Below are 18,127 nucleotides of genomic sequence, written 5' to 3'. Positions count from 1 at the left end.
GACCAAGAAACACGTTCCTAACTATAGAGAACTGGTAGTTACCAGAGGGGAGGGGGTGGGGGACGGGGCAACAGGTGATGAGGATTAAGAAATGCACTCCTCACGATGAGCACCGGGTGATGTACAGAAGTGTTGAATCATTCTATCATACACCTGAAACTAATATAGTTTACTATACTGGAACTAAAATAAAAACGTTGACAAATTTTTTGAAAAAGACTTGTAACAGAAGCAAAGAGAAAAGATTAGGAGGTGGGTGTTAAGTAGACAGTGCGGCCAAAGGAGGCCTCACTGAGGGACAGCGTTCAAGCTCAGATCTGAGCGGGAACCAACAGTTTCCGAGCACAGGGAGCACACACATAAGACCCCGAGACAGGAGCAGCTTGGTCGTGCTCGAGGTGCTTGAAGGCCAAGGGTAGTCACCCGGGATTCAGTCGGAGCGGTACCTTGGAGCCGGATCATGCAGGACTCTAGCAGGAAGGGTGTGTTTTCCTCTGGGTGCAGCGGAAAGTCCTTACCACGTATAAACAGAAGGGTGACATGTGGCTCAGTTTACATTTTCAGCCTGCGGGGTAAGTCTGTGGGGAATGGATTATAGCACAACAGGAGTGGAGACAAGGAGACAAGTCTAGGAGGCTGTCGCTGAGGGACCGGCAGGAGAGGAAGGGCTTGGACCAGAGCGGTGGCGCAGAGGGAGGTTAAAGCGTGGGAGATGCACCAGGGAGGTCGAACTGGTTTTTGGCAATTTATCTGTCAGCTGGGAGGGAGAGAGCGAAATCAAGGGTAATTCCGGCCGGGTGGGTGGTGCAAAGATGAAGAGGACTGGAAGTGTCACATGTTCTGGGTGGGAATCAGGAGTTCGGGCTGAGACTCAGGTTCGGTTTGAGAAGTCTGAGAGGCACCAGCGCCCGCCCTGGCTCTCGCGCCCCAATCAACAGAGGCCAACAAATCGGGCCCCGCAGGATCTCGAAAGTCGGTCACCAGACTTAAGACGTACGTGACCAGGTCTGGTTCGTCTCTAATTCTAAATATGGCTTCTCCCATCTCTGTTGCCCTCTTGCCCTGTCCCTGGGCCTGCGTCGGCAGCCTATCTGGTTCTCTTGCTGCCTTGTCTTTCCAACGAACTGAACGATAGGTTTTGCGGGCCGAATTGTTTCTCAGACGATCAAGCTCACCTCCCATCGTTTGGATTCTCTACCTCACAATAGGCGAGCCCAGGATTTCCCCCCGCTCCCCGGCTCCATGCAAAGGAAGCCTCTCCTAGCTTCTAGCCCACGCTAGCCCACACAAGCACCAGGAGGCATTTAAAGACAGGGGCAGGTCATCTGTGACCCCACGGACTTGGAACGGTCACCCGAAGATGAGCGGACCTAAAAACCTGGAGCCCCCAAAGAGCAGAGGAGCCTGCTGACCACGACGGGACCTCACCTTCCACACTACTCACCAGACCTGGAGGGCACCTGGGTCATGGGGGACAAGGATGGCTTCATAGCCCAGGAGGACAGGCGGTCCGTGTCCCGAAAGAACCAGCGGAACCGTGAGGACCACGCTGTGGCCAGAAGACCACGCTCTCTTCCCACACACTACTGTCCCCTGGCAGAGCACTTTTTCCTGGGGGTCGCCGACCCAGACCTGGACACCAAAGAAATCCATCAGGCCACCGGCAGAGGTCTAGCCCCAGGATACCACAAGAGGAAAAAAAACGTGTTCAGGGAATCCTACTCTCTTAAAAGCTGCCCTGCTGGCCTGTCAAGTTTATGACCTCAGAATCCCTGACTCCTCCTTGAGGAAACACTTGAGCTGAACACTTGCCAGCCTGGCTGCCTGTCTGTCTCTGTGCAAGGAACAACTTTGTGGCTCCTCACAGGTTCGGTTGGGACTGTAATAAAAAAAAGAGAGAGAAAAGAAAAGGAAAGGAAAAAAAGGACAAAATCAAGTCAATCACTAATTGGAAGAGATTTAAAAAAAAAAAAAGTCTGCCAGAGAAAAAATCAGAAGGTTTATTTCAAATTTGCTTTTCTAGTTTTGAGAAATGTAAGGCTTTAAATTTTTCCAATAGGTGGAGACTAGTTAAATTACAGCGTCACTCAATAAATTCTGAAGGCTGGAACAATACAGATTGAAATATTGTTTCAATATTGAAATATTGAATTTCAATATCAATATTGAAATACAATTGAAAAATTGTTTTTCCTTTTCTAATCCTTCTGTATTTATCAATATTTTCCTAATAAATTTGCATTCCTATTACAACAGAGACATTGTTATTGTTTCACCTTTTTTAAAAAAACATTTTCAAATTTATTTTAAGTAGGCTCCCTGCCCAGCTTGGGGCTTGAACTCATGACCCTGAGATCAAGAGTCAAATGCTCTACCAACCGAGCCAGTCAGGAGCCCCTATTTTACTTTTTCAAACAAGTTAGACAGACATTCCTCTGCGTTCCTATCCACAGCCCTGAAGAAATAAATATAATTTAAATCTAAATGTTTTACAATTATCGTCAACAAAAGGTTAGTAGTGCTACTTATACACGAAATGTTATTTCTGTGAATTAAACGTGAGTCCAGAAGAACTGAATTTGTGGTCAGAACACTGGGATCAAGGCACGTGAGTGGCTCAGTCCATTCAGCATCTGACTCTCGATTTCAGCTCAGGTCACGATCACCAAGCGTGTGAGATCAAGCCCTGTGTCAGGCTCTGCACTGACACCATGGAGCCTGCTTGGGATTCTGTCTCCCTCTCTCTCTGCCCCTCCCCTGCTCATCTTTTCTCTAAATAAACAAACATTTTTTAAAAAATTTATGGAGCATAAATTATTTATGGAGCACCTGGGTGGCTCAGTCGGTTAAGCGTCCAACTTCAACTCAGGTCATGATCTCATGGTTCGTGAGTTCAAGCCCTATTGTGCTGACAGCTCAGAGCCTGGAGCCTGCTTCGGATTCTGTGCCTCCCTCTCTCTCTCTGCCCATCCCCTGCTCCTGCTCTGTCTCTCTCTCTCAAAAAGAAACAAACATGAAAAAAATTTAAAAAATAAAAATAAATGAAAATGTTTATTTATTTTTAAAACAATAAGCTGGGGGGCGCCTGGGTGGCGCAGTCGGTTAAGCGTCCGACTTCAGCCAGGTCACGATCTCGTGGTCCGTGAGTTTGAGCCCCGCGTCGGGCTCTGGGCTGATGGCTCGGAGCCTGGAGCCTGTTTCCGATTCTGTGTCTCCCTCTCTCTCTGCCCTTGCCCGTTCATGCTCTGTCTCTCTCTGTCCCAAAAAATAAATAAACGTTGAAAAAAAAAAACTTAAAAAAAAAATAAAACAATAAGCTGGGATCAACAATTAAAAAAAAATTTTGAGGGGTGCCTGGGTGGCTCCATCGGTTCAGTGTCCAACTTTGGCTCAGGTCATGATCTCGCAGTCCGTGGGTTCAAGCCCCGCATTGGGCTCTGTGCTGACAGCTCGGAGTCTGGAGCCAGTTTCCAGTTTCAGATTCTGTGTCTCCCTCGCTCTCTGCCCCTCCCCGACTCTCACTCTCTCTCAAAACTAAACATTAAAGATTTTAAAAAATTTTTTGAGATAATTGTATATTCACATGCAATTGTTAGAAATGATACGGAGAGATCCCACGGAGTCATTACCCATTCCCCCCTTGCGGTGGTAACACTGTACGTAAGTATGAAATAAGGTCACACCAGGAGACATATGTTGGCACCAGCCATAGAGCTTACTCAGCTGTCCCCAATTTGATATACATTCACGTGTGTGTGTGTGTGTGTGTGTGTACATCTAGTTCTACAAAATTTTATCTCACGTGTAGACTCACGGGACTGTCACTGGCCCAGCTTCAGAAAATTCCCATCACTGTGGCTCCCTGAAGAGCCACGGCCGCCTCCCATCCTCCTGCCCTAACTCCTGACAGTGGTGATTAACTTTCGGTCAAGGAACAATGACCACCCCCCAACGTATAAATCGTTGTGCACTGAAGGGCCGTGACGGAAATATAAATAAGCAGTATAGCCTAGTGACTTGGAGGATGGGTGGGAACCAGACTAACTGGGTTCAAATCCTGGGTGTGTCACTTACCAGCCGTGTGACCTTGACAAAGTACTCAAGCTCTATGCCACGGTTTCTTCAATACAACGTGGCTAATAAGAGTACCTCCCTGGGTTATTACGAGGATTCAGTGAGTTGGTATTTGTAAAGCAAGAAGAAAGTGCCGGGCACGAACAGATGCAGGTTATCACTCAGGAACTCACATTCCCGCAGAGAACATACAAGGCTCTCAGGTCAGCCTGTGTTGAGCGCGGTCAAGTCAAGGCTAACCCAGCACAGTGGGAGGACGCCGCTCATTCGGGCTGTGGAAAGTTGAGATGGTTTCACAGAACAGAGACTATCTGGGCTGGGCTTTGAAGTATGAGTAAGACTCTGACAGAAATAAAAGGGAAGGATGGCGTTTCATGCCTATAAAATGACACCATCTGTGGCCCTGGGGCGTGAGGTGGCAAGAGCCATTCTGAGAAAGGACGAGCTTAGAACAAGAGCCTGTGAGGAGACTGGGGGGCCAGGGGAAGGTTGGGGCCAGGTTCTGAGGCATCTTGGATGCCATACAACAGTTACTGCTAGAACCTCGCCATCCTGAAGTAGACTGGCATGGCACAGAAGTTTCTCCAAAGTTCTGGAATACTGGGAAGAGAGGCTCAGAGGAGAAAGTACTAACTAAATCACAAAACACACGCAACGTGGTTTATTATTACTACAGGCTGATTAAAAACAAGCAGCAGCAATCCCCTCTCTTTCTCTTATGACTTTTTTTTTTTTAACCTTATTTAAATCCAAGTCAGTTAACATAGAGTGCAATAAGGATCTCAGGAGTAGAATTTAGTGATTCATCACTTACATATGATACCCAGAGCTCATCCCAACAAGTGCCCTCCTTCATGCCCATCCCCCACCCAACACGCCTCCAACAACCCTCAGTTTATTCTCTGTATTTAAGACTCTCCTGGGGCGCCTGGGTGGCTCAGTCGGTTGAGTGACCGACTTCAGCTCAGGTCATGATCTCACGGTTTGTGAGTTCGGGCCCCGTGTCGACTCTGTGCTGACAGCTCAGAGCCTGGAACCTGCTTCCGATTCTGTGTCTCCCTCTCTCTCTGCCCCTCCCCACTCATGCTCTTTCTCTGTCTCAGAAATTAAATAAACATTAAAAAAAAAAAAAAAGTCTCTTACGGTTTGCCTCCCTCTCTGTTTTCATCTTATCTTAGCAACCCCACGTCTTAAACATGGTCCCTGTTCTTGGTAGAAGCATAAAATCTTGAGTGTTTGGGGCCCGGGGGTTAGAGGTTATGAGGCTAACTCATGCCGCACCTGTTTTCTCCCTGCCAGGGCTGTCTCCCTTCAGCCAGGTGTTCTCAATGCCCCTCACCGGCGACCTCAAACCGTCCTTTCCTGGGATTTCCAAAGGAGGCCACTGGGCACCACCCATCATCAGCTTGGTCGTCATGGGCCCACAGCATTCATCTGATCATCCGGCCCTTTGCCCTCTTCAGGCTCAGGGCGCCCTGGTCCTTGAACCTGTGACTGCTTCCAGCTGCCCTCGGCCCCCCACCCCCACCCTCTGCCTTGGACAGGTGCCTCGCCTCCCGGTTGTTTCCGGGCCCTCACCGCCCCGTGTGCTGTGACTGGGCCCTCTCCCTGCCCAGGGCCCGTTCAGATTTCTGTCTTTCACAACTTTACTCTTGCCTCTCTGGTCCCAGGCCTGCCACGCCTGGGCATGGCAGGTAAGACAAGAGCAAACGACCCTGTTTCTGCTTTGACATTTCTCTCAACCAGCCACCTTCTGGTTATCGTTCTCACTGTGGAAAGAGAAGGGCAAAGGAGTCTTATTCTCCTCCAAGGGAAGGCAGAGATGCTGGACTAAATGGCTCTTGATGAGAGGGTGAGTGGTGGTTTAGAATTTGACTCCAAGGGGCGCCTGGGTGGCGCAGTCGGTTAAGCATCCGACTTCAGCCAGGTCACGATCTCACGGTCCGTGAGTTCGAGCCCCGCGTCAGGCTCTGGGCTGATGGCTCAGAGCCTGGAGCCTGTTTCGGATTCTGTGTCTCCCTCTCTCTCTGCCCCTCCCCCGTTCATGCTCTGTCTCTCTCTGACCCAAAAATAAATAAACATTGGAAAAAAAAAATTAAAAAAAAAAAAAAAAAAGAATTTGACTCCAAAAACTAAGAACCACTCCCTCCAAGTAAAAATAAAAAACCCCGCCCACTAAGCCAGGTGAGCATATGAAGTTGTGTGACGATCACAAAGATGAAATCTAACCAAACAAGACTTAGAAATAAATATTCCCAAGCGCTCCTCAAACAACACGTTCTCGCCCTCCCTGTGAAGAGTGGTCTTCCTGCCCTTGGGGCTGGAAGGGGGGCTTGAACAGTACTACAGGTAAGTGGACTGTATCAGGGGGAGCTTTTAACAGCATGTATCAGCGACACTACCCCTTCCCAAGGAAACTCACGAAGATGTTCTTCTAAGCCTTAGGAGGCCAAATTCACTTGTAGCCATTAGAGCAAATTTTCATGTAAATCAACAAACGCTACGATATTTGTAAAAAAAAAAAAAAAAAAAGCCACGCAACAGCAAGCCAAGAATATCAACAAAGGAAGAAACCTTAAATTTTTCTAATGCAATACTCCAAGCCCAACAGGTTCAGCGATTTATGTGTTTAGAAAAATGCCAACATCTCTAATTCCCTTCAACACAAACACTTTGGTACAATTAGACCCTGAATCTTAAGGGTGGCGTTCAATCTGTGGGTGATTTGAGTCTTTGCTTTTCCAACCCTCGCCCAGGCAGAGGGCGACCACGCAGTGAGAGCAAACACAACATATGTGATAGAGAAGAATGATTTATTCTTAGTTTAACGTAGTAGGATAACCCATTAACAAATTAAGTGTTCCTGGCTCCTAGCTGCCACAGACACTTCAGTGAAGGTGAAAAGGTCCTTTTCCTCCATATAAGCCCCCACCACCTGCTTCCTCCACTCTCCCCTCCCAGGATGATTTTAATTGACTTTGTTTTTGAAAGGTCTAGCAGTGTCTCAAACTCTAACATGAATAAAAATCACCTGAGGGGCTTGTTACAATGGCTATTTCTGGGTCCCTCTCTAGACCCACCAATTTAAATTTCTGGGGATGTGGCCTGAGAGCCACATTTTAAACAAATTCCCTAAGACATTCGGATCTAGGGGCGCCTGGGTGGCTCAGTCGGTTAAGCACCAGCTTTGGCTCATGATCACAGTCCGTGGGTTCGAGCCCCGAGTTGGGTTCTGTGCTGACAGTTCAGAGCTTGGCACCTGCTTGGGATACTGTGTCTCCCTCTCTCTCTGCCCCTCCCCAGTGCACGCTCTGTCTCTATCAAAACTGAATAAACGTTAAAAAAAAAAATTCTGATCTAGGGAAAGGTTAGGAACACTCAGAACAGTGGGTCAAAGAGTAAAACTGGAGTACTTTGACACAGGAAAGCAGGTAAGCTGAGCTGGAAAGAAAAGGGCCAGGATTTGGAAGCCTCCTGTCCCAGTAGGGAGACTGGTCTTTACCTCCTGGGCAGGCAGGGACCACTGCAGAGTTTTAAGTAGGGCTGGGACAAGGTAAGGTTTGCAATGAACCAACCTCCTTTAACCGTCAGCTCACAGCTCCTCTGTCCCCCTCACCTTCCCTGCTCCCTCCATCCTAGGCCAGGAAAGCTCCCTGCTCCTCTGTGCTCCTAAGAACCTGTGTGCACATCTAACTCACCACTGACCACACTGGATTGACACAGTCCACTTACCTGGAGTGCAGTTCAAGCCCCCTCTCCATCAGCAAGCTTCTGCAGGCAAGGAATGGACTTGTGCACAGCGGCTGGCATACAGCAGGTGTCCCATAAATGTGTCATCAAGCAGACTATTGGGCTCCATTTACAACCGTATCACCGTTCTGATTTTTCCTGTAAACTCACTGCTCTGCACGCCTTGGTCACGAGGCCTCCAGTGCTCCCTTTCTGGCTGAGAAACTGGGCCCTATTTCTAAGCCCCTTATTTACCCGAGAACATTAGTCTGTAACAGGAGTCAGACTGAAACATCAGACTCCTGAAGTTTTCATCATACAGTCATGAGATTAAGCCGTTTGATTGTTTCTGTTGCAAAAAGAACTAAAGCTTTGGCCCCTCTTCCAAGGCGAAGTGTGCAAGCCAAGCCCCTCAACGGATCGGGAGCGCAGGGAAATGGATGGATAGGTGATTGTAGCAGGAAAGCACGTGGTGTCCAGAGTCTTTTAAACCCTTAACGCAAAACACCTGGAGCTTGGTCTAGACCCTCCCCCCACCCCCAACTCCCCACCCTCACCCCACACACACCTCCCCAGCCTACGCCCAGCTCCAAGCACCTGTTTCAATCTGTCCAGCACTTCCCACGGGTGGGCAGACGCAGACATAAGGAGGCAGCAAGGAGAATTTTAAATTCTGAATTTTCCTTAAAGGCAAGAAACATGCTATGAACTAGGAGTTACAAACATCACCCGTGTGAGCGCTCCCTCGTGAGGCTCAACGAGGTTCTCAAAGATCACAGTAGGCTATCCAAGCGGGGGGGGGGGGGGGGGGGCGAGCGACCACAAAACCTGGGCCAGCCGGGCCTCCCCGCCGCCCCCCGAGGCCTCTGGCACGTGTGTGGTGGTGCCCCGGGCACGCCGCGGGTTCGGTGCGGCTTACCCGGCAGCTCGGGCTCCTTGCTCGTCGTCTCTTCTTGCTCTGTGCTCTCAGGCGAGTGGAGGGGTGGGGGCTCCGGGGCAGCCTCGGTGAGCCGCGGGGACACGGACAGCCCGGCGTGGGGCGCTCCCTGGATGAGCGCTCCAGGGTGGGTGGCCTTCCCCCAGTTTGCACGCAGGGCCCGGGGCCGAGTCACCGCCGAGCTCCCGGGACCGTACGCCAGCCGTCGGGGGCAGGCGGCCCCGCGGCGCGGAGACGCGGGCCGAGGGGAGGGGCGGCGGGCCGCACACCTGGGCCGCCCTCGGGCCGGCGGGGGCGGGCGCGGCCCTGCAGCTGCCCCACGCGCCCGGGTGGGCCTCGCCCTGGCGGCGGGGTGAGGGGCGCGGGCTCGGGCGCCCCGGGGCCCGTGCGGACCCCGCGCACCTGCCCGCCCGCGAGGCTTCATTAGGCGGCGCGGGGGCAGCGCGGCGAGTCGCGGCGGCGCGAGTTCGGGCCATGGAACCGGCGCAGGAGCCCTGCCCGGAACGGCGGGGTGAGCGTGGGGCGCGCTTGGGAAGGGGGGGCTGGCGCCGGGCCGCGGGGCTGGGGGTGGGAGGGAGGCCCGCCGCCACGCGCCCTCCCTCCCTCCTGCAGGTTCCCATCTCTCTGCACGCGGGGCCCCGAGCCCCTTCGTGTCCAGGTTCCGACACCCGTCCACTCTCCTACCGGGGCTACATCACGCTGATAGGTCTCGTTTATTGAGCACCTACCGCGTACCAGATTTGCTAGGCTCCAAGCTCGCCTAAAATGCGGGAAGCCCGACCCAGCGTGTCCCTCCTTCCCCAGGCCACCATCCAGCCTGTCCCTTCCCCGCCACGCTGGCCGGCGCACACTCCTCACCAGCCCTGGGCCCCGTTCTGCTAGACGGGTCTGATGCACCCTAGGAAACAACCTGACAAAGCACCTTCACCCCCGAAGGTCCACCTTTCTTTACACGTCGTTAGAAATTCGCATTCCTTTAGATGGTCTGTCTTACGTAATTTTCATTAAAATAACAGCAGTTCTTATTCGCTAGTCAGCATCTACTTAAAATTTTTCCAATTTAGGGGGAATGTTAAAGCATCTGGGGATTGTGAGGAAGGTGAACTGGAGAGGTTCTGGGGACCCCAGGAAGGCCTCTGCATGACGACTAAGTGCTCTTTGCTGGACGATTCGGGCAAATCACTCAATTTTGTAATCTGTATGTCCTCATCTGTTAGAATGAGCTATCAACCGTGCCTTCCTCACAGGGAGTAGGTGCACACTGTGCTAGTCTTTGAAAAGTGCTAAGCACAGAGCCTGGGACATGGTAAGTGCCTGGTGAATGAGACCCAGCCTCAAGACAGAGGAGCTCGGAGGATGAGCGCAAGGGGGCTTTCGGTGCACACCCGGTGTGGCTGGATCACACTTCCTTACCTGTGCAGGGAGGGGTGGCCCGCGCCCAAGGCCACAGTGAGGTTCTGCTTTGCAGGGACGGGCAGGAGGGTGCACACAGGGTTGGGGAGAGTTGGCAGGGGCAGAGTGACATCTGTGGATGGTGAGGATGGCTGTCCCCCTGAGTTCCCTTGCTGTCCTTGCCTGGGCTTCTGGAGAGCCCCCAATTTCAGCAGCATTCCTGCAGCAGGAATGAGATCCAGTCTTAGAAGCAGTCTCTCCCTCCTCCTCCAAGTTCACCCCCAGCTTCAACATTTGTCCCTTAGCAATGCCTGAACAGATGCCTGTCCCTCAACTCACATTCCAGGTGTCTGGGGTGGGGGTGGGGGAGAAAAGGCAATTCCCAGAAAGTAAGTGCCCCCCAAATCGGGATAGCCCTCCTGCCATCTGTGTGTGTGAGCTCAGGCCCCCTTCTAGGTGCATCTATTTGCTCACATTTTACAAAGCAGCGGGCTATCTAGTTTGATCTCTACAACAGCCAAGCCTAGAATTTTTACCCTCTCTGACAAGTGCACAAATGAAAGGTTGAGGCCAAATGGGACACAGGCCGCAGAGCAGGAAGCCGCACATCCTTAGTCCAGGCTTTTCCTTCTCCCGGTGCTAAGGTCAGTGGGTGATGGTCCCCACAGGCCAGGAAGGTGGAGACAAGCCCCTGGCTGCTGGGCCAAAAAAGGAACTGCGGCAGAGTTCAGCCCCCTGCGCTCAGGATGCCCCAAGTGAGGAACTGCCCCCCTCCTGCATCGTCCCCGGGGAGAAGCCACCATCAGACCCCCCTGGAGAACCATCTGGGACAGATATCAGGAGAGGGGGCCAGCCATCTGGTTCGGGGACTCTCCACAAAGACACGCCTCTGGCCCCACCGGGACCCCAGCTTCCTGGGGAAGGCTGTTCCTTCCCAGTGAAAGAGGCAAAGCCAGGGAAGAGGTCCTACTCTCCAGCCTCCAGTAAGCAGAAAATACCCAGTGCCGCGGGTCTGGCCTCCACACCATCTCCTGGTGTCACCCACTCAGCCCGTGCTGCACACAACCCAGTGCCTTGTGGGTCAGGCCGGGGGCCTTGCCATCTGGCTAACCTCCTCAGCACATTGGCTCAGAACAGCCAAAACACAGATCAGAAGAGGTCCCTGGAAGTGACCTGCCAAGTTCGGAAAAAGACCCGGACCCTATACCGCTCAGGTAAGTCCCCAAAGTTGAGAGGAAATGTAAGACAGCAGGTGTCCTCTCTAGGAAAGGAGGGCTCAACACAGAACATTGTAGCTCCAGGAGATTGCAATGTGGTTAGTTTGTACATCCCCTTGTCCTGATTCCTCTCTCCACCTGTGGCAGAGCCACGACCTCTGACTCTCAAAGGGAACATTGGGTTGCCTCATCAGAAAGTGAAATTGGGGGGCGCCTGGGTGTTTCAGTCATTAAGCATCTGGCTTAGGCTCAGGTCATGATCTCATAGTTGGTAAGGTCAAGCCACGCATCAGGTGAGCTTGAGCCCCGCTTCGGGTAAAACATGAGCCCTGGGTGAGCCCTACTTCTCTTTCTCTCCCATTCACTGACTTGGGCCCTCTCCCTTTCTCAAAAAGGAAAAAAAAAAAGTGAAATTGGGAACAGATTAGTGAAAGTAAATACACAGTTCCCTGCCACAAATCCCAGGAGAGACAGAAGGCCCAGCCCAATGGGGAACTTTGTTGCAAGCCTCTGGGAAGACCCTTGAGTCGGGGACAACAGTCCCATTTGGAAGGCATCTTTCTCCTGTTGTTTGTCCTCATGCAAGTTTCTTCTCTTCCAGACCAGCTGGAGGAGCTAGAAAGGATCTTCCAAGAAGACCACTACCCAGACAGTGATAAGCGCCGGGAGATTGCCCAGACTGTGGGGGTTACCCCCCAACGCATCATGGTAAAGGGGGCTGGCCAACTGGCATCAGGGTGGTGGAGAAACCACCAACTGGTACCCTTGAAGGAGTAGGGCAGATGCTCGACCTCACCCCATAGGGGCCAAGGTTAGGTCTCCGATCTGGCTGTGTTCTCACCTGTTTCCACATTGCCACAGCCTCAGCTTAGAAGAGGAAGATACCTCGGCTATCTAGATGAATCTTTTCATAAAACCAGCCTTGCAGAGAAAGCCCTCTGAAGCAGGGTGGTAAAGCGACCTCCTAAAGTCCCGTAGCTCATTGTGCGACAGTCAGAACCTGAGTCTGAGTCTCTGCTGTGCTCCTCGAACACTTCTAGGGTCTCTCCCCTATAGGTGTGGTTCCAGAATCGCAGGGCAAAGTGGCGGAAAGTGGAGAAGCTGAATGGCAAGGAGGACAAGGACAGCCCTGCAGACCCCGCCCCTACCGGGGCCAGCGGTCAGTGCAGGTACAGATCTCTCCTCTTCCCGGATCACCCAGGAGGTAGAGGTAGGAAGGGGGTAGAAGCTGGGCACCTGGGGTCCAGGAGATCGCATTGGAAAGCTGGCCGTGAGGCCTGGAGCTGTTGGCCGATATTTAGAGAGATCTTGGATGGAGGAGGGTCAGGAAGTTGCCAGGGTCTTGTACGAAGGCAGTTTTTGGGAATCTGGTGTCCTGTGCCCTGCACTGAGCCCTGGTCTAAATGCAGAGACACTAGAGCTCCAGTCTTCGTTCTGTCTGCCTCCAGCTCTGCAACTGAGCTGCCAGCCGCTGTGCCCATGGACCCAGAGCCTGGTACCTTCCCTCAGGAACCCCCTGTGGATTCTCTTGCAGGTAAGCTGAATACTCGCTGAGGGTAATGTGAGGGAAATGGCAGCTGGAAAGACGGCAAAGACCAAGTCCTTTCTGGCTAGACGTGAGAGTGGGCCAAAGCTGTCCAGTGTTTTGGTCCAGTGGGGCCCACTCAAGGAGAACTAGGCATGGCACACCCCAAATCTGCCTCCTCCTTCTCCTACCCTTGTAACTCGTCTGACCTTGATTCCTAGAGCCTCCCATGCTGCTGGCCTCTGAGCACACTCTGGCCCCAACCCAACAGAGTGAGAGTACTCAGAGGGTAGCAGTGACCCCACCGCTCTTCAGCCCTCCGCCAGTTCGAAGAGTCAACCTTCCTTTTCCCCTCGGCCCTGTCCCCACCCCCCAAATGATGCCTCTGCTGCTGGATACCCCAGGCAGTGACAGCGGCCACAAAGATGGCTCCTGGGGGACAAGGTATGGAACCTACTGGGGGTGGTCCTCCGAGTTATTGTGGGAGGGGCATAGAAGGAGAAGAGACAGAGCTTGGTTGGGGAAGGGTGAGCTGAGAGAAGAGAGGATCATGCTTGTGATGAGGATTAAACGGAAAGTGGATTTAGAGTGGGAAAGATCTAGAATATCATAGCAACAGTGTAGGCATGAGGGCGAGAAGCCAAGAACAGGAAGAGAAAGGAGGAAGCGAGTCTGGGGTCACGGAGATGGGAAGGGACTCACCTACTGTGTGGTCACAACGAGGAGGCTCCCGTGAGCCTCACCAGACACTCCTTTGTCCCCCACAGTGTCACCCCACCATCCACCTGCTCATACTTGGAGGAGCTGGAGCCCCAGGATTACCAACAGAGCGCCCAGCCGGGACCGTTCCTGTTCTCCCAGGCTCCACAGAGCCAGCTCTACCAACAGCCTCAGCCCCAGTTCTCCTACCTGCACCCCTTCCCCTTCCCCATGCCCCACCCCCTGCAGCCTCTGCTGCCGGATGACCCCCTCTTCACCTCGCCCTATGGCCCCAGTGCGGGGACATCACAGGGCTACTTCCCAGGGCCACCGCCTCCGTCAGGGCAGACGGTGCTTCAGCCACCTGCTGGGAATGCAGGTGAGTCATGACCGAGGACAGTGACAAGGGGCAGACTACCTCACTTAGCCGAAGGGCTGGCCGAGGCAGCAAGTGGACCACTTTCCTTGCCCCTGGTCGTCTCTACGAAGTGCTTGTTAAGTTTCCTGAAAGGCTGCAGGGCAGAGCGAGAGCCTTGGAGCTGGGAGTTCTGAAGTCAGGCTCGGCCATTCCCAGCGTTGCCGACTCTCAGTTTGCCTGTCTCTCAAATGGGAATAATATCCCCATCCCGGGGAGGGATTGGAGGAGGATTAGCAACCTCATGAGGGAAATCCTTGACAGCTGATCTGAGCATTCAGACGGGCCACTCGGACCTCTGAAATCTGGACACAACCGTCGTCGTAAGACTAAATTCCAATAGAAGGGGAAGAAAGAGTCTGTTCCCAGTCTCCCTGCTGCCTGCGTGAGGGGGCGCTCAGCCTGGCCCATGACCCACTCTGTGTCGATGTTCCCAGACCTCGGGACTTAGAGGCAGGAGCGTGCCCGGCCCAAGTGCAGGGAGCTCCTGGTGCTAGGACTTCACCCATACTGGCACTGGGTTCCTAAGCTGGGTTTCTGTGGGAGGAGGAGGAGGAGGGGGGTGGGGAGTCTGTCACAGAGAATGTCCAGCCGTGGGGGAGACGCTTAATCCTCTCTCACCTTTCCTGCACTCTTTGACCCCACAGGTACAGCCCCCTGGAATGACCCTTGCTTTCCAGAACTGCCTTTCCCTGGTCCCTTCTGTCCGCAGGCCCTGGGGCAGCCCCCCGGAGGGGACAGCTACTTCCCTGATCTGCTCCCAGCCCCCTATGCTCCGGCCCTGAGCAGGCAGCCTTCCCCAGGTGTCACCCGGCTGCCCGAAGGGGCCAGGCCCGAAACGGGACCCTTCCTCGGCAGGGCCCCCGAGGAGCAGCCTGCCCCCTGTGTGGAGGGGCCCCCCGCAGCCGAGGAGCTCCGAGCGGAAGAGAAGGACAGCTGTGGCCCCTAAGTGCGGGGCCAAGCAGTGTGGAGGAGCGGGAGAGGCTTGGTGCCCCCTCCAGGAGACAGCGATGTCAGGACAGACTGCAGAGTCTCCTGACCCGGGGGAAATCGGACGTTTCCCCTCTGTGGGCTCACCTTGCTGGACCTGATTGGAGAAGGATGAGGGCCGGCCCGCCCTCTTGTCCACACCTCTGTGTGACCACCCTGAGAAAGGGATGGTCCCTATGATTTCTGAATGCTGTGTACGTTTATGTTGTTTCCTTTCCTTGCCAGACAAACGCATGTCTGTTGTAAGTGGTAGACTAGTGCATCTTGGGCCTCTCTGCGCGGCTCTGTCTCCCCACTAAGAGCTGCATTTCTTTCACCACCGTCCACTCGGCCGGTTGTGGGATGCAGTCCCAAGTGCCCCAAGTGAGGTCCCCATTGGGCATGACCGCATGGAACCTGGCATCTTTCCTGGGCCCATCTCCTGCTGGAGGGGAAATCAGGCATCTTGGGCCTGTTTTTCACTCCTGACATTAACTCTTATTCCCAAACTCAGGACTGAACCTGAGCAAATTTGAGCACCAGCGTCTCTCTGGAATTTGGGCATTGTAGGGACAGGATTACAAGAGACACCCAAGGATATTTCAGGTCAAGTCTCCGTGTTGTGAACCAGAACTTATCTTTCCATAGCTCTTCTTTTGGGAGAGGGAGTAGAAATGAGAGGTGGGAGCACCAAGAAAAAGATATTCATATATATATATATATATGTATGTATATATATGTATATATATATATATTTAGCACCCCATATCTGCTGGCCCTACTGTGCCCAAGTAGGTAAGATTTGAGCGCCATTGATTCAAACTACATCAGTGCATTTGGGGAGTGTGTGTGGGGGTGCTATTTGGGACTTGCAAATGCTCTGATTATTGGAAAATACTTTGTTTTTCAAAAACTTACACGTATTTGCATCATAATAGTTATAGAGTCTTCACTGAAAAGTCAAAATATTTGGAAATGGAGAAACTTCTTGGTTACCCAAAAACATGTGTGTGCACATCTCTGTTCGGGTTCCTAGACCAATGGTGTTGAGTAGCTCTGTTCTTCTAGCCGTCCTCTCTTCCTGCCACTCAAGGACTGCGACAACCAGGCATCAAAAGCCTTAATTTAGAGATTAGAATATGTATACTGAGATATGAAAGGACTTGTGTTATGAGACATAGCTGGGTCTTTAAAAAATTTTTTTTATAAAATTAAGAAAAATTTGTTTTGGAGAGAAAGCAAGCAGGGGAGGGGCAGAGGGAGAGTGGAATGAGAGAGAGGGGGACAGAGGATCGGAAGCAGGCTCTGAGCTGTCAGCACAGAGCCTGGCACGGGGCTCAAACTTGTGTGAGGTCATGATCGTGAGATCATGACCTGAGCCGAAGTCAGACACTTGACTGACTGAGCCACCCAGGCGCCCCTGTGTAAATTTATTTTTGATAGTTCCACTTAATGTCTGACCCATCCTCATTTGGGAGGATGCTGGTCTTCTTACAATTAGCTCTAGCTTTTGTTTGGGTTTTGGCTGGATTGCAGGAGCAAAATCTGTGTGCCAGTGAGCCACGGCTAGGCCACTCGTCTCCTTAGATGGCAGGGCAAACCACATCCCAGCACCCCTCCTCCCTCTCCTCCCCCCACCACACCCTCATCTTCTTGCCATCACCCTGTCAGCACTAGCACCTCAGGGCTTTGCAGTGGGCCAGAGCAGAATCCTTCCAGGAAGACTCTGGAAAAGGACCTAGCCCTTCAATTTAAGCCTGCACTATCACAAATTTTCCACCAGATGGCAATCGACCACCAGTTTCATTACGTCTGAAACTATTCTGGTTGTTTATAGTCAGAAAGCCCAGGCTAATTCTTCCTTCAAAACATCCTAGAGCCATGAATACCAGGTTCAAAGATACTAAAGTCACTTGGGTTGCAGCTGGGTTTCTCAGATAAAATATAAGATGCCCAGGGGCGCCTGGGTGGCGCAGTCGGTTAAGTGTCCGACTTCAGCCAGGTCACGATCTCGCAGTCTGTGAGTTCGAGCCCCGCGTCAGGCTCTGGGCTGATGGCTCAGAGCCTGGAGCCTGTTTCCGATTCTGTGTCTCCCTCTCTCTCTGCCCCTCCCCCGTTCATGCTCTGTCTCTCTCTGTCCCAAAAATAAATAAACGTTAAAAAAAAAAATTTAAAAAAAAAAAGATGCCCAGTTAAATTTGAACTGCAAATAAACAACAAATGATTTTTTAGTTTAAGTATGCTTCCTGCACTATTTGGATGTTTGGTATTTTTATTTGCTAAATCTGGCAACCCTGGCTGGAGCCCTTTGCTAAGGACATCTGTGTCCGTGAGAGCTTCACAATTCAAAGACTGTCCAGGAAGATGCCTCCAGCTGTCTGCTCAGCTTTCTGGCAGTTCAGGCTCCGGAGCCATCGTGGGCTCACTATAGGAAACTGGTTCACTCAGCATCCCCTCCTGCCCACGAGTATAATCTTCCCTACAGGCTCCACACTTGTCTAAAAACACTCTGACATCTCTTGGAGTCCTATTATGTTTTTTCCTATTAGCCAAGTGTCTTATACATTTCTGAGATAGTCCACTGTAATTTATTTTTGTGTATTTTAATATTATTTGCATAAAAGGAACACATAAAAACAGGCTGCAAAAGACAATTTTGCTTTGGGTGATTCCACTCCAAGTCTTAAATGTCCTTGATTAATTAAGAATCAGTCTGGGGGCACCGGGTGGCTCGGTTGATTAAGCGTCTGACTTGGGCTCAGGTCATGATCTCATGGGGTGAGTTCAAGCTCTGTGTCAGGCTCTGCACTGACAGCTCGGAGCCTGGAGCCTGCTTTGGATTCTGTGTGTGTCTCTCTCTCTTTCTCGCTCTCAAAAATAAACATTAAACAAAAAAGAAGAGTGAGTTCCTAGAAATGAAACATCTTCACTCACCTGGAAGGCGTGTTGTTTTAGAATAGAGGGACAGTCTGGGAGATTTAGGGGTTCTTGTAATTTATTTTATATAGTTCTTTCAAAAATACCCTCTTCTCTTTCATAACAAAGTCCTGAGAAATATAGACAGAGAAATCCATTCCATCATCCAATGGGGAATTACAGGCACCCCAGTACCGGGTGAACACAAAGATAAATAAAAAGTCTTTCCAGCTTCAGATACAGCACTCTTGCTG

General features: G+C 51.9%; 1 protein-coding gene across 1 annotated transcript; it reads left to right on the top strand.

The window, feature by feature from the left end:
* Nucleotides 1-9,214: 9,214 nt before the first annotated feature.
* On the top strand, nt 9,215-14,937 carry NOBOX (NOBOX oogenesis homeobox). The gene is made up of 8 exons (XM_047851036.1): nt 9,215-9,251; nt 10,777-11,346; nt 11,951-12,057; nt 12,406-12,518; nt 12,798-12,883; nt 13,096-13,318; nt 13,642-13,952; nt 14,636-14,937. Exons 1-8 carry the CDS (start codon nt 9,215-9,217, stop codon nt 14,935-14,937), a joined length of 1,749 nt encoding a protein of 582 aa, XP_047706992.1.
* The last annotated feature ends 3,190 nt before the right edge of the window (nt 14,938-18,127 follow it).

This window comes from Prionailurus viverrinus, chromosome A2, assembly GCF_022837055.1.
Source record: "Prionailurus viverrinus isolate Anna chromosome A2, UM_Priviv_1.0, whole genome shotgun sequence".
Lineage (NCBI taxonomy): Eukaryota > Metazoa > Chordata > Mammalia > Carnivora > Felidae > Prionailurus > Prionailurus viverrinus.
The sequence above is the reverse complement of the archived record's forward strand: the minus strand, read 5'-3'. Positions and strand labels throughout refer to the sequence as shown.

Bases quoted from the DNA above. Each gene is read 5' to 3' on its own strand.
- NOBOX (XM_047851036.1), top strand. From the start codon at position 9,215: ATGGAACCGGCGCAGGAGCCCTGCCCGGAACGGCGGG. The intron at 12,058-12,405 runs GTAAAGGGGGCT...TCTCCCCTATAG, and splicing joins TTACCCCCCAACGCATCATG to GTGTGGTTCCAGAATCGCAG. The intron at 13,319-13,641 runs GTATGGAACCTA...TGTCCCCCACAG, and splicing joins GATGGCTCCTGGGGGACAAG to TGTCACCCCACCATCCACCT.